Source organism: Hemiscyllium ocellatum, chromosome 28, assembly GCF_020745735.1.
Source record: "Hemiscyllium ocellatum isolate sHemOce1 chromosome 28, sHemOce1.pat.X.cur, whole genome shotgun sequence".
Taxonomy (NCBI): Eukaryota; Metazoa; Chordata; class Chondrichthyes; order Orectolobiformes; family Hemiscylliidae; genus Hemiscyllium; species Hemiscyllium ocellatum.
In genome coordinates, this window is record NC_083428.1 from 29303856 (window position 1) to 29320643 (window position 16788).

Below are 16788 nucleotides of genomic sequence, written 5' to 3' on the forward strand. Positions count from 1 at the left end.
TATTTCTTATAGAATTATCGTGACATGGCTGTGTAGCTTCTCACTGCAGTGTGCTACCATTGTGGATGGATGTGTACCATGCATTATAAATATCTGGTGAAATACTTACAACAAAATCATTTTTCATGACAGATGATTGGCTACATGCAGCTGGGATCAGTACAGAAACTGACCCATCGGTCCAACCAGGCCATGCTGACCATAATCCCAAACTGAACTGGTCCCACCTTCCTCTGCTTGGCCCATATCCCTCCAAACATTCCTTATTCTTCATGTACCTATCCAAATGTCTTTTAAAACATTGTAACTGCAGTCAGCGCCTCCTCTGGAAGATCTTTCCACACTAACTACTGTGTGTAACAAAGGTTGCCCCTCATGTCCTTCTTAAAAATCTCTCCCCTCACCTTAAAAATATGCCCCTAGTGTTGAAATCCCCTATCATAGGAGAAAGATACCTGCCACTCATCTTGTCTATGCCCTTCAAGATTTTCTAAATCTTGATAAGGAACCCTCGACCTCTTACACCCCAGTGAAAAAAGTCCCAGCCTATCCCTATAACTCAAACCTTCTATACCCAGCAACATCCTGGTAAATCTTTTCTGAATGCTCTCATTTAATAATCTTTCCTATAACAGGGCAACAAGAACTGGATATAGTACTCTAGAAGAGGCCTCACCAATATCCTGTACAGCCTCAAAGTGACATCCCAACTCCTATACTCAAAAGGTCTGAACATTGAAGCAAGCATGTAAATGCCTTAACTGTCCTGTTTTCACAGGTTTTGTTTCATTGTAGTACACCACCACGGTTTGTGACATCATAATAAAATGGGCCAGACAGAACGCTATAGCATCTTTTCACAGACTCAAGTGGTCATTGAAAGATAACCCTTGATGCTGCGTCAGCGTTCAACTGGAGATAACAGTCTGCATGCTCTTGTACCATGCTCTCCCTTCATTCAACAATGCGTGGTGTATATGAGGTTGACTGGTAAGAGTGTGAGGTGGAAAAAGTGGCAAAACCTTAGAGGAAAACATGTTTGAAGGCAGACAATGCCAGCAGAGTTGTATCCCATTCCACAAAATTGCAAGCGGAATGATTTTCTTAAAAAGGTGAACACAAATTGGAGGAGAACAATCTATTAAAAATCAATGCATTCACAGTCTGCCATGCTCATGAAAGCAGACATGGTTAGCTTTATCCGAGCCTAATACAAAACATCTTATCGAGGAACTAAATTAGAACTTTGAACTGAATTTCATACAGTAAAAACTATAGTAAAACAAAACATGATAAAATGCTTCCAAGTTCCAAATGGTAGTACTAAAAGCCTGTCACTGACTTCTTGAACATTCTGCTTTGAAACATTCAGTGTTTGGCTGGGAAACAGCCGACGGTCGTGCTCTGTCACACTACATAAATAACCAGAAGTCACCCTGGTCTCCATAGCAATTCTAGCACAAGGGGGTGCAAGGACAGAATTGGAAACTGCCCGCCAAGCCCTTTAAAGCTTGGGCCTCTCTCCAACAATGCTGCCAAACAGTAGGATTTATACTTACATCAAGGAGCACACAGAGACCAGCAACAAAAGCAAGCAGGTAAAACGCAAACCTCCAACTGCAACAGAGGAGAAACAGTTAAGTGATTTCAGGCTGGGACTCAAGCACAAGACTCCAAGAGGCAAAAAAAAAAGCCCATTTGCATGGGTGTTAAACTTTTGCAAATAAACATTAAGCCGTTTATGTTTCACCGCCCATACTGCACAAGCCAAGGCAAATACAGTCATTAGTCAAGGATGTGGGGTGCTGGAAAAGCATAGGTCAGGCAGCATCCAAGGAGGAGAATCACTACTTCGGGCACAGGCCCTTCATCAGGAATGAGGGGGAGGTGGCTGAGAATGCAATAGGTAGATGGTGAGGGAGAAGGTGATAGGTTGGAGGGGAGATTGGGGCAGAAATATGGGAAAGGTGATTGACAGGTCAGGAGGGCGGTGTGGAGTTGTAGGCTTGGAACTGGGATAATGTGGTGGTGGTGGTGGGGAGGAGAGGGGAGAAATGAAACTGGCGACATCCAGATTGATCCCATATGGTTGCAGGGTCCCAAGGCAGAATATAAGGAGTTCTTTCTCCAGGCGTTGGGTGGTTAGGATTTGGCAATGAAGGTGGCCCAGGACCTGCATGTCCTTCGAGTGGGAAGGGGAGTTGAAGTGCTCAGCCATGGGGTTGGTTGGTGCGTATGTCCCAGAGATGTTCTGAAACGATCCGCAAGTAGACATCCTGTCTCCCCACTGTAGAGATGACCACATTGAGTACAATGGATCCAATAAATGACATTGGTGGAAGTACAGGTAAATTTCTGTCAGAAGTGGAAGGATACTTTGGGGCCTAGGCTGGAGGTGAGGGGAGTGGTGCGAGACCAGGTTTTGCATTTCCTGCGCTGGCAGGGGAAGGTGCCAGGAGTGGAGTGTGAGCTGGTGGGGGTGGGGAGAAGAGACAGAAAATAAATCTGGTGGTGGGGTCTGTTTATAGATGGCAGAAGTGGCAGAGGATGATCCGGAGGTTGGTGGGGTGGAAGGTGAGGATCGGGGGTTGTGTCGTGAGGGGTGGGGTTCAAGGGCGGAGGCGGTACGCTGGAGGGCAACGGTCAACAGTGTGGAAAGGGAAATTGTAATCTTGGAAGGTGGCCATCTAGCATTTTCTAAAGGTGGAATTGGTCAAATAGAGTCACTATCTTGATGGGGCAAATCTGTGAACTCAGGATGTAATGCAGATTGAATTTGATTTCTCCCCCACTTGCATCTCCATGACAAACACTTTAGTGACTGAAAATGGATCATAAAAATCACTGACAATTCCCTCCCACTGACCCTTTTATATCCTTGCCAACTTTGCGCCCAATCCTTTCCAATTTAAGAATGGAGGTCACAGATTGACAATCTTCTCATGAAAACTATTTCCATTATCCTTCTAGATTCATTTACTTGATATTTTTATCTTTCCAAATGGATATGGCAAGAGGTATTACTGAAAGATAGTGACACATGCGGAGGTTTGAGAAGGAGTTGCAGACAGATCACAGAGGGTGGAAAACGGATTGTGGTAGCATTAGTTGTCCCGAGACCCGAGGTTGGTGTGGGGAATGAACTTGGATATACAGCCAAGACAACAAGAGAGTTGGGGAAACAGAGCACAGGAAGGAGGTTGCTGAAACGAGTCTTTGTAATTTACTAGGAGAGATATTGGGAGAAACAGCAAGGAGTACAATTCAGTGGGAAGAAACTAGAAGAATAAACAGAAAATCAAATGATCAAATACAACATTCAAGTGCTCAAATAAATAAAAGACTTACAGAAAAAAATTCAAATTTTAGGATCAGACATTGAACAAAACTGTACATTAAAACTTCAGACAAGGAAATGGTTAAGGGACAGATTGTATTGTGGAAAGATTTTTATGGCCTTATTAACAATGAAAATTAAACCAACATTCATTCACTGGGATACCAGAAGGTAGGAATTTAATCACAAGAGAGATAAGATTCGTGGGCGGCACGGTGGCACAGTGGTTAGCACTGCTGCCTCACAGCGCCTGTAGACCCGGGTTCAATTCCCGACTCAGGCGACTGACTGTGTGGAGTTTGCACGTTCTCCCCGTGTCTGCGTGGGTTTCCTCCGGGTGCTCCGGTTTCCTCCCACAGTCACAAAGATGTGCAGTCAGGTGAATTGGCCAAGCTAAATTGCCCATAGTGTTAGGTAAGGGGTAAATGTAGGGGTATGGGTGGGTTGCGCTTCGGCGGGTCGGTGTGGACTTGTTGGGCCGAAGGGCCTGTTTCCACACTGTAAGTCTAATCTAATCTAATCTAAAGATACCAGGACTGTCAACTGGAGGTGAAGGAGTTTCATTAGAACTCTTGTAATGTTCAGAAACGACTGGGTCAGGCTAAACAAGAGAATAAAATCGAGGGTTAGTTGAGCTGAAATTTCCCAAACTCCCCCAAGAGGCTTTGGACCCAAGTGAGGTGCCTGGAAATTGCAAAGATATTGTATTCTCCGAAACCCATTTGTTTAAATTTAGCAGTGGCAAGTCATCAAATGCAAAAATTGACAATGGATTGAACTTTATCAGGTGGCACACAGACTCCCTCCCTCCTTTTACTGCTCCTCGGATGCTGCCTGAACTGCTGTGCTCTTCCAGCACCACTAATCCAGAATCTGGTTTCCAGCATCCGCAGTCATTGTTTTTACCTCCCTCCCTGGTGAGACAGCAAGGCTGGCTTCACAACGCAAAAGACAATATGCAATATGTTTGCATTTTTTATTCATCCACTGAGAATACCCAGCAATGTCCAGGTCTATGATGGGGAGGTGCTTAGGTGGACAAAGTTAAATCACAACACCACTTTATAGTCTAACCGGTTTATTTCAACATACGAGCTCTCAGCACATTGCTCCTTTGTCAGGTAACTATCTGTCGAAGGAGCAACACTGAAAAGTAGTACCCCCAAAGTGGGTGGCACAGTGATTAGCACTGCTGCCTCACCGCGCCAGAGACCCTGGTTCAATTCCCGCCTCAGGCGACTGACTGTGTGGAGTTTGCACATTCTCCCAGCGTCTGCGTGGGTTTCCTCCCACAGTCCAAAGATGTGCAGGTTAGGTGAATTGGCCATGCTAAATTGCCCATAGCGTTAGGTGAAGGGGTAAATGTAAGGGTATGGGTCTGGGGTGGGTTGTGCTTCGGAGGGTTGGTGTGGACTTGTTGGGCCGAAGGGTCTGTTTCCACACTAAGTAGTCTAGTCTAATCTAAACACGTTGGACTATAACCTGGTGGTTGAGATTTTTAACCAAGTCTATCGAAGCACAAAGCATCCCAGTGCAGCCACTTCACAGCAAAGCCAAAGCAGTTCCTGCAAATGAAAGCTGCTGGCCCCTTGAACAGCAATTACTGACGAGGCAACCAGTCATTGTATCCAGAGTCTGCCTTGCACAAACTTCCCAAAAATAGAACCTGGTCACCATCCTCAATTTGGAGGAATCAGCTGGATTTTAAAAATAAAAATTGGCTGCCCCTAGGAAGACCACACTAATGAGCATTCATTGCTACTTCTAGCAGTCTCTGTCCGAGAGCCTGGACCACAACCCTCCCAGAAATCTTCCACTTTTAAAAGGCTGGTGCAAAGCAAATTAAACGCTCTTGGAAAGAGGATGGTAAATAATGGGGACTCTTTGCGACAATGTATAAAGCAGTGACACCTGTTATTTTAAGGAAAAAGCAGACAAATTAAATCAGGTAAACGGAGTCCTCAGACAACGGAGTAATTGAATTCCTCTGGATTACCCCAGCAAAATCCTCTGCATAGCTGAAAGACTAAATGACTTCTTGCAGTAATCAGCCTTTACGAGAGCGGATTCGCACCTCTCCAACTCTTTCACACTGTGCAGTCAGAGACGTGCAGATACACAAGCCAGTCACACATCCTGGACTGCCTTGAAGAAACAAAGGTCTGTTGAGGGAGTGGAGCAAATAATGAAACTCAGCAACCTTGGAGATATTTATGAGACATGAACAAGCCTCAAGAGATTAGATCAGATTGGAAGTCATGAGCACAACTGATAAAAATAAACAAAAAGTACTGGGCTTTAAAGTAATTGGTTGCTGACAGTGAGGGTTAGTGAAACATCCACCTGACTTTGAAGCATACAGACAGCCAACCACAAAGCCCCAACACAGCAGGCTGGATTACTTGTTACACAGTGCTCCTTCCCTGGAGGGCACCGAACCCCTCCAGGCTAAATTCCCCCTAATACCAAAGTCGTACTGGGCTTAGCTTCATGGTCAGCTCGTATGCCAGGATCCTGCTCAGGGTTGCGCTTTTTCTCTCCCCCAAGATTAGATTCCCTACAGTGTAGGAAATAAGCCATTTGGCCCAACAAGTCCACACTGACCCTCCTAAGAATAACTCAGCTATACTCACTTCCCCCTGATTAATGCACCTAACACGACAGGCAATTTAGCATGGCCAATCCACCTGACCTGCACATCTTTGGACTATGGGAGGATACCGGAGCACCCGAAGGAAGCCCACACAGACACAGGGAGATGTGTGGATTTTGCACACAGTCACCAGAGGCTGGAATTGAACCTGGATCCCTGCTAACCACTGAGCCACTGTACCACCCTTCCGTCAGGTCCAGATACTGGCACATTTTTCAGCATTGGCATCACCAATCTATGATGTGGAGGTGTCAGCAATGGACTGGGGGGGGGGGGGGGGTGACATGGTCAGTCACATGACATCAGGTTTAGTCAGGTGACAAAGGAGCAGTGCTCCAAAAGTTTGATTTAAAATAAACCTGTTGGACTCTAACCTGGTGTTGTGAGACTTCTGCATCTGTGATGGTCAGTGATCGAGTGCCAGAATCCTGGAGATGACAGGCTGAGGCCAAATATAGCATCTTGTTACTGTGGTTGCATGGATTTTCAGGTTACAACCACCAGGATGGAAATATGCAATTTTCTTACCGCTTTGGTGACTTAAATCATACAATCCAGTTGGAAGAAATTTCCATCATGAAATATTCGCAGGAACTCTCTCCAATAATAGGAGCTTTTCACTTTACATATGGCCCAGTTTAAAGAATGTGAAACAGAATAAGGAACAGTATGACACTGAGAAACATTAATTTTAGGATCAGTTTGTAGACAGTCATTCCCAAGGGCCTACCACTCCCCACTCAGGTCCCCCTCCCACATTGCTGCTGCCTTTCCATGCTCAGCTTCCCCGCACCCTCCACTTAACACAGCAACTCTGTTCAGAATGCTCCCCACTTTGACAGCATCCATCACCCAAGACTGTACACACATCATCCCCTTCCTCCACTGTCCTATCCAATCAACACTCCATGCCCCTCATGCACACCTCTGCAACCCTAGCCATCCTACTTTTCTCAGCCAATAACCCTCTTCCCATTTACCCTGTGCCCACTCCACCAGCCAACCCCACCCCTCACTAATGCTGCTTCATTTCTATTCCTGTTTCCATTATGCTCTCACCCCTACAGTCCCCACACCCACTCTTCCCACAGCCCAGGAGCTGACCGTCCTCATGACCCTGCTCACCCCACACCCACTTGTCATAGCGTCAATTTCCTCTGCTTGTCTGTTGCATATAGCATTACACCTGCAAGCTTTCTCAGAAGTATCCCCCTAGTATTCCCCAAGGAAAGCAGACCACCCATTCAACACTTACACCACCATGGAGCCACAACACCACACCCCCTGGAAAAGGGGGCATGATAAAGGCCTGAGAGATTACACTGAAGAGACCAAATTAGAGCAAACTCCTACAGAACACATTGTTCATATTGCTCATTTAATCTTGCTCTGTAAAATCAGATTAAAATTTAATCATCCACTTGAACCAGGCGTTCTAATAGGGGATACAGTCTTTCCCTTGCCTGTCAATCCAATCCTCCACTGCAAGGAAATGCTGGAATGTCTTTTCTTTCTACAATAGACGTCAAATCTTGGAATAAATCTATCAAGAATCCAAAAACAAATATATACAACTTGGATTGATTGCTGCCAGACAAGTTCTTGGATACAGTGTATTTTGAATAGATCCATTCCATCAAATGAGAAGTTTTGGGGAAGTCTGGTCAAGGTCTACCTGAGCCAAGAGAGCGGGCAGGGGTGATCTCAACTCAGCATCTGATAGATGAAGGGTTTCAGCAGTAGCGGTGGAGGCAGGGATGGAGATGAGCAATCCCGTAGCATTGGGAGATAGGATCACTGCCTTCCCTCCACGAGCATCAAGTCAAATTCTAATCACTAACTCTGAACACAGATGGAACTGGATATAGTCAGTCACATAGCTTGGTCTCTTATCAGGCAACGTACTCCCTCAAGATGGTGCATTTAGCCCAAGTGACCACTTCCTTTCTAACGGTGTTTGAGTGTTACTCTGAAATGTGCAGAAAGATATGCATCCAGGCAAAGGAAAGGGAGCACTCCCACTCCGGAATGATTACAGATCTGTTATTCAAAGCTGATGTATCGGAGCCATGTCTATGTCTGATATTCAGACAAATCTATTGCCATTTGGTTTAAACTGTCTCAACATCATTCTCACCTGGCTTCGCAGAATTTCTGAGAGATGCTAGGTCGGTCCTGATTTCTTCGGTGCCGAAACCAAACCTTTAACTCCTGGACAGAGAGGTCGCAATGCTTGGAAAGGGCAAGGAGTTCATTCTATCATAAAACAGAATAGAACACACTGATTAACCTTGCTGCATGACCACTGGCTGTACTGGTAAGCAGTTAGACTCTGCACTGCCACGTGGCTTCGTACAGATAACGTGGCCACTCGGAACAAACTGGAACTTTGTTTCTTTGCCCCTCATTTTCATCACCATCGTATGGGAAAGCAAAGCTCAGAAATACATTCACGTGTGTGTTGACAGAGACAGCGGTAGGTGTGTTCTTGTGTTGGGTAACCATTTTTCCAACGGGATGTGGCATGCTAACTCAAACATCAAGGGGGGGGATCTCACAAATTAACTTAGAAAGTGCCGGGGGGGGGGGGTGGGGTCCTGTGGTGCATTGGTGTCCCTACCTCTAGACCAGGAGGTCTGTGTTCAAGTCTCATCTGCTCCAAAGTTGCAGAACATCTCTATACAGGTTGATTTAAAATACCTACACAGACCTGACTGTTTGATGGTTCAGGAAGAGTTTAGTGTTTCTCTAATGAAGGCCAAATTACTCCCAAATTCACTACAAATATTTTCTGATAAAAGAAAAACAGAAATCGCTAGAGAACCTCGGGTCTGGCAGCACAACAGAACTCTGCTTGCTTCTCAAGTTCTGTAGAGAAATCAGATTTCACACGGAAACAGACTCCGGTCCAATTTGTCTATGCCAACCAGAATAAATCTAGTCCCACTTTCAGCATTTGACCCATATCCCTCTTATACGCTTCCTTTTCATGTACCCATCCAGGTGCCTTTTAAATGTCTAAGTGTACCACATCTCCTGGCAGCTCATTCCATTCATGGAAAAGGTTGCTCCTTGGGTCCCTTTTAAATCTTTCCCCACCTCACTTTAAACCTCCACCCTCTAGTTCTGGACTTTCCCACACCAGAGAATTTACTCTATCCATGCCCCTCATGATTTTGTAAACCTCTAAGGTCACCCCTCAGCCTCTGATGCTCCAGGGAAAACGGACCCAAGCCTATTCAGCTTCTCCCTGTAGCTCAAATCCTCCAACCCTGGCAACATCCTTGTAAATCTTTTCTAAACCCTTTCAAAGTTTCACAACATTCTTCCTGCAGCAGAGGGGGCCAGAACTGCATGCCATATTCCAAAAGTGGCCTAACCAATGCACTGTACAGCTGTAACATGACCTCCTAACTCCTATACTCAATGCACTGACTAAAGGCAAGCATACCAAATGCCTTCTCAATTTGTTAATCTACTTGCAACTCCACTTTCAAGGAACTATGAACCTGCACTCGAAGGTCTCTTCGTTCAGCAACATTCCCAAGGAGGCAAAAGTGAGGACTGCAGATGCTGGGGATCAGAGTCTAGATTAGAATGGTGCTGGAAAAGCACAGGTCAGGCACATCTTAGGATGCTGCCTGACCTGCTGTGCTTTTCCAGCACCACTCTAATCTGCACAACATCCCCAAGGACCTTACTATTTCATGTACAAGTCTGTCCTGATTTGCTTTTCCAACATGCAGCACCTCATTTAATCAAAATTAAACTCCATCTGCCACTACTCAGCCCATTGGCTGATCTGGTCAAGATCCTGTTGTAGTGAGATAACCTTCACCTCCGGTGTTGGCATCATCTGCAAACTTACTAACAATGCCTCCTATGTTCACATTCAAATCATTTATATAAAAATGAATAGTGGACTTACTGATTCTTGTGGCATACCACAGATCACAGGTCTCAAGTCTGAAAAGCAACCCTCCATCACCTTGTCTGCCTTTCAGTCAGTTCTGTATCCAAATGGCTAGTTCTCCTTGCATTCGGTGTGATCTAACCTTGCTAGCCAGACTATGAGGAACCTTGTTGAACACCTTACTGAAATCCATTAGTTCACATCCACCACTCTGCCCTCAATCCTCTTTTTACTAAAAAAAAAATTAGTGAAACATTATTTTCTACACATAAAGCAGTGTTGACTCCTTAAATCAGTCCTTGCCTTTCCAAATACATTTGAATCCTTTCCCTCAGGATTCCCTCCAACAACTTGCCCACCACAGATGTCAGACTCACCAATGTACAGTTCCCTGGCTTTTCCTTACCACCTTTCTTAAATAGTGGCACCATGTTAACCAACCTTCAGTCTTCTGGTACTTCACCTGCAACTATCCATGATCCAAATATCTCAACAAGACACCCAGCAATCCCACCCCTAACTTCCCACAGAGTTCAAGAGTGGATCTGATCAGGTTCTGGGGATTTATCCACCTTTACCCATTTCAAGACCTCCAGCAGTTCCTCCTCTGTAATATGGAGATTTTTCAAGATGTCATCATTTATTTCCCACATTCTCCATCTTCCACGTGCTTCTCCAGAGTAAACACCGATGCAACATACTCATTTAATATCTTCCATTCCACACCCAAACGGTCTTGCTGATCTTTGAGGCCCTATTCTCTCCCTAGTTACCCTGGTCCTTAATTAGTTTGTAGGCTCCCGCTGGATTCTCCTTAACCCAAAGCTAGCTCACATCCCCTTTTTGCCTTCCTGATTTCCCTTAAGTATACTCTTCTAGGGAATCCCTATTTTTGTCTGTCCCTGACAAATGCTTTCTTATTCTTGACCAAAACCTCAATTACTCTAGTCATCCAGCATTCCCTCCACCTATTAGCACTGCCCCAGCAGGAAGGCCCCTGGGCTCAAAACATTAGCTCCACTTTCTTTGCATGGATGCTGCCAAATCTGAACTTCACCTGCCATTTCAGTTTTTATTTCAGATCTCCAGCACTTGCAGTTCTTTATTTTAGTGCGCTTTTTTCTCAAAAAGCGCTTTTATTCCTATGCTATTTCAACTCTCGATTTGTTAATCTGACTCCAAGTGGCTCTGGGAGATGTGTCTCATCCTGAATATTCAGATCCTCAGTAGGCCCACTCTGGCACACAGCCAACAAGTTGAATAAATATTTGTTCGAGGTCATCACAAGATCGACAGCTAGAGGCAAGCAGGAACTTCTCGCAATTATTCTTTTGTAGGGAGCACTGAGCTGCAACACTATGTTAAGAGCTGCCTATATTGGAATTCCAACACCCCAGGGATCCAATACCAATCCTGGGCCCAGAGAGCATGACATCTGGCAGTTCGTTAACAAAAATAGATCGGCTCAAAAGCAGACAAGACCACAAAAGTCAAAGCCATTCAGATACTGCACACCACAGGTGGCAAAACGCCAGACTTAAATACTCTCCCTCTTCTGTACAGTCGAGTCTCACATGGAATTCAGCTCCAGTTGGATCAGGTTACTCGCCAGGAACACAGGTGAATAATTTATCAAACAGAGCTAGGCTTTGAAATCGCCCCCAGTCAGACACGGTGACAAGTGCTAAATAGAAGCCACTCAAGTACAGCAGCCATACAGTCAACACTTCTGCTGATCTAAGCAAAACATTGCAACAAACACACCTCTTGATGCACCTTCTATACATTTTCCACAAAAGAAACTTACCGAGAGGCTATTTGCAGCCTATTTACTCGAGTCAATGAGCACTCAGGCCTGTACAGTGCGAACTGATTTCTTATTTGTATTGTCAGATCCTTTTTAAGAGCCATGCATCCATGGTGCCATTTTTGCACAAATGTCAGCATTCTGGCAACATGGACCAAAGTCCCTGAACTCAAAATATTAACAACTACTTCTCTGTAGATGCTACAGGACCAGAATTTCTCTCGCACTTTCTATTCTTGCATGTTCCCTGATGTTTCTCAGTTCCCCCAGTGGTCTGCCTTAGAGCAACAGTGCTGTGCTCCTAAGTCTCCTGCTTCCCACATTACAGGAGGAATGTGACCTTTTCAGAGCTCAGGGTCAATGTCACAGCCTTACATTTGGTTTTCTTCAAAAACAGAAATAGTACAATACCTGCTGTGTGCAATAACAGCTTACTTTTCGTCTTTATAGTCAGTCTTCTGGATCGTAAAACAAAAACATTTCTACTTTTGAGAGATGGGAGATTCCAAGTAACATCTAAGAGCCCACAATGATAATGATTTCAGTGAGTCCCTCTCTCACTGCACCCCCCAGGTCATCTCCTCTGCACAGAAGCTCTTCCTCATTTCCCCTCCCCCCACCTTGTCTCAGTCGGTTCCCTCAACTCAGCACCGCCCTCCTAACCTGCAATCCTCTTCCTGACCTCTCCGCCCCCACCCCACTCCGGCCTATCACCCTCACCTTGACCTCCTTCCACCTATCCCACCTCCATCGCCCCTCCCCCTAGTCCCTCCTCCCTACCTTTTATCTCAGCCTGCTTGGCTCTCTCTCTTATTCCTGATGAAGGGCTTATGCTCGAAACGTCGAATTCTCTATTCCTGAGATGCTGCCTGGCCTGCTGTGCTTTGACCAGCAACACATTTGCAGCTGTGATCTCCAGCATCTGCAGACCTCATTTTTTACTATCAGAGGTAAGCATAGTCCTCTGTCTACTAATCCATTTATGTCATTAATCAGGGTACACATCCCTATTCTGGTTATCTGATATAAAAACTGTTCTTTTGCTTTGAAGATTTTTGGAAGTGTAGAATAGAGAATTGCTTCATTAAAATGCAAGCCCTTCCCAAGCCAGTGTTTAGGTTAGAGTGAATAAAAAAACTTGCCCACCTCTTTCGGACATGTGCTCTGCGACGTATACACCTTCTCCAAGGTCGGCTTAGGAGAGGCTCTCTTTCTGGGTTTCTCCTTCACACCCATCTGCTTGCTCAGAGGCAAAGCAATCAACCTGGATATGCGGCAAAAGGTGAGACTTATCAATGCAATAGCTGCAGTTACTAACAGTTTAGCAGACATCCACAGCAGAGTGCAGGGTCACTTGTGTTGGAACAATAGAAAGTGCCTCACAATAGTAGAGCAATGACATAAGAGCAGGAGTAGGTCAATGAAATCACTTTTCACCATTCAGTAGGACCGTGGCTGCTGTCCTACCTTAGCTTAACCATCCCACAACATCTCCATTTCCTAAACCTTCAAAAATTTATTCATCCCAAACTTACCATTTAACGACTGAGTCTTGCGAAGGAGAATTCATAAAATCACAATCCTTTGAGTGAGGATATTCTTTATCTTAACTCTAAAATGGTCAATTGCTTATTTTAGAATGAAATGCCTAGTTCCAGATTCTCCAACCAAGGAGAGCATCCTCCCAGTGTCTATCCTGTCCAACAGCTTTGGCAGTGAGTACGCATCAAAAATAAAGCTGCATTTTCTGTAAAGCACTACATGGTGCTGAGGGGTTGTGGAAAATGCCATATAAATGCAGTCTTTTCTGGTCTCCCTCCCATTGGAAGGATGTTGTGAAACTTGAGAAGGCTCAAAAGATTTGCAAGCGTTGGAAGGCTTGAGCTATAGGGAGAGGCCAAAATGGCTGGAGCTGCTTTTTCTGGAGCTTCAGAGGCTGAGGGGTGATCCTATAGAGGTTTATAAAATCATGAGGTGCATGGATAGGGTAAAAAGACAAGGCCTCTTCCCTGGGGTGGGGGAGTTCATAACCAGAGGGTATATGTTTAATGTGAGAGGGGAAAGATTTAAAAGGGACCCAAGGGGCACCTTTGTCATGCAGAGAATGGTGTGTGTTTGGAATGAGCTGCTCAAGGAAGTGGTGGAAGCTGGTACAATTACATCATTTAAAAGGCATCTGGATGGGCATATGAATAGGAAGGGTTTAGAGGGATATGGGCCAAGTGCTGGCAGATGGGCCTAGATTAAATTAGGATATCTGGTCAACATGGACAAGTTAGACTGAAGGGTCTGTTTTCATGCCATACAGCTCTATGACTGACTCTAAACTCAGCTACCACAGAGCTGACTGTGATACAGATCATTCCCTGGTGTGCAGAGTTGGGATGCAATCCTGGAATTATTTTTCATTCTATCCAGAAATGACATCCTCAATGTCAGCTGTCCTGATAACCCAGATTAAAGTCAAAGTCAATAGTTCCTCAGGTCCGTTGAACAACAGCTCAGTGTTTGATGTTTCAGTAAATCACCTTTCATTCTAACTGAATAAATTATTGGCAAACTCTACTTGTAGAATCTACAGAACTTTGGTTCGCTCCTTCAAGACTGGGAAAGCATGCATTACCAAAGGGATGTAAAATACACCGTACTCTAGGTTGGAGGGGTTACCAGACAGTGTTAACTGATTTCTCTCCATAGATGTTACTGGACCTGCTGAGCTTTTCCAGCAACTTCTGCTTTTTGTTCCTGCTGTTGTGCGCTCTAGGTCTGGTCAGTCCTGCACAATTGAGGCAAGATTTCTTTTACTCATACTCCAATTCCTTGGTTTAAAGTAGTTATAAATCATTTGCTTTCCTAATTGTTCCCTGTACCTGAAGTTAGCTTACTGGGTTGTGCACAGGGACACCCAGATCCTTTTGAATACCAATGTTTCACTATCATTGGAATATCTTCTACTTTCCCACTTTGTACTTCTCCAGTTGATGGATTCCATCAGCAATGCTTTTGACCACCCGCCGAACCACCCATATTCCTTTGCAGCCACATTGCAGCTCACTTCTATGTATAAATAGCAAATCTGTAAACATTAGTATAGGAGGATTCTGATTAATCCATGGAGCACAGGAAAGATTTCTGGCTGTAACAGCTGCTCTTTGAGCTATTTTAGGTGCTGGAGGTGACTTCCTCAAATTCCAGGAGTAGCAATTACTGTTCTATCTGCTGTTGCATAGTTTTGGAACTTGGGGAGGCAGGGGTTGGGTGGGAAGGGAAGAGTCAAAACGACAGTTTTAAAATGGAGAAAAACAGACAAAGGAAGCACATGGTGAGGACAGTGCAGGGAAGAGAAACAGGCACAGCAATGAACCTGCACAGTTACTGCCTTTGCTGTTTGAATTCATGTAACGTGGGACTTGAGTGCACCTGGGAAAACTAACAAACAGTGAGATTCACAACTGACCTCAGGAACGGTTTGGATGAAGTTCAGAGCACAGAAGCAAACAAGTGTATTGTATTGTTTTTAAGTGACCTACAGAAAGTATGCAGTATTAAGTAGAGTGGGTTCTTTTTTGATTATACGTTTTTTGAGATATGGCTCTTGATTAAACTTAAAATAGAAGCCATAACTATTAATTTAACCTAGGACAGTGTTTTGTAGAGGAATAAGAGTTATTTTCTGGGTCTGTAGATTGTGAAGGAGCAAAAATGGTCTTTGGTAGAGCAATATGCACTTGTCAGATGTGGGAGTTTAAAAAGAGTTTAAGGGCTACTGCGGATTATATCTGCAATAAATGCTGTTGGTTGTGAATCTCATCAGATCAAATGGATCGGTTGGAGATCAATCTGAGACTGGTATAGTTGAGAACAGAAGTGAGTCAGAGACAGTCAGGGACAAGGTAGGACTAAAATTAAAACTGCATTTTTTTCAATGCAAGGGGCCTAATACGGAAGGCAGATGAACTCAGGGCATAGTTAGGAACATGGGACTGGGATATCATAGCAATTACAGAAACATGGCTCAGGAATGGGCAGGACTGGCAGCTTAATGTTCCAGGATACAAATGCTACAGGAAGGATAGAAAGGGAGGCAAAAGAGGAGGAGGGGGAAGGTGACATTTTTGATAAGGGATAGCATTACAGCTGTGGTGAATGAGGATATTCCTGGAAATACATCCAAGGAAGTTATTTGGGTGGAACTAAGAAATAAAGGGTTGATCACCTTATTGGAATTGTATTTATAGACCCCCTAATAGTCAGAGGGAAATTGAGAAACAAACTCGTAAGGAGATCTCAGCTATCTGTAAGAATAGTAGGGTAGTTATGGTAAGGGATTTTAACTTTCCAAACATCGACTGGGTCTGCCATAGTGTTAAAGGTTAGATGGAGAGGAATTTGTTAAGTGTGTACAAGACAATTTTCTGATTCAGTATGTGGATGAACCTACTAGAGAAGGTGCAAAACTTTACCTACTCTTGGGAAATAAGGCAGGGCAGGTGACTGAGGTGTCAATGGGGGAGCACTTTGGGGCCAATGACCATAATTCTTTTTGTTTTAAAATAGTGATGGAAAAGGATAGATCAGATCTAAAAGATGAAGTTTTAAATTGGAAAAAGGCCAATTTAGATGGAATTAGCCAAAAATGTTCAAAATTGGGGCAGATGTTCGCAGGTAAAAAGGACAGCTGGAAAATGGGAAGCTTTCAGAAATGAGATGACAAGTATCCAGAGAAAGTATATTCCTGTCAGGGTGAAAGGGAAGGCTGGTAGGTATAGGGAATGCTGGATTGTTAAAGAAATGGAGAGTTTGGTTAAGAAAAAGAAGGAAGCATATGTAAGGTATAGACAGGATAGGTCGAGTGAATCCTTTGAGTATAAAAGGAAGTAGGAGTATATTTAAGAGGAAAATCAGGAGGGCAAGAAGGGGACATGAGATAGCTTTGGCAAATAGAATTAAGGAGAATCCAAAGGGTTTTTACAAATACATTGAGAAGAAGGGTGACCAGGGAGAGAATAGGGTCCCTCAAAGATCAGCAAGGTGGCCTTTGTGTGATGGGGGAGATACTGAACAAGTATTTTGCATCA

General features: G+C 44.3%; 1 protein-coding gene across 6 annotated transcripts in view; it reads right to left on the reverse strand.

The window, feature by feature from the left end:
- Window positions 1–16788, reverse strand: part of cers4a (ceramide synthase 4a) — a 67239-nt gene that overhangs the window by 12569 nt on the left and 37882 nt on the right. For all 6 annotated transcript variants that reach the window (XM_060846012.1, XM_060846013.1, XM_060846015.1 and 3 more), the window contains 3 exons: window positions 12857–12974; window positions 8128–8246; window positions 1560–1617 (listed from right to left, as the gene is read on the reverse strand). In XM_060846012.1, the coding sequence (XP_060701995.1) occupies window positions 1560–1617; window positions 8128–8246; window positions 12857–12974 (295 nt within the window). The remainder of the gene's footprint in view (window positions 1–1559; window positions 1618–8127; window positions 8247–12856; window positions 12975–16788) is intronic.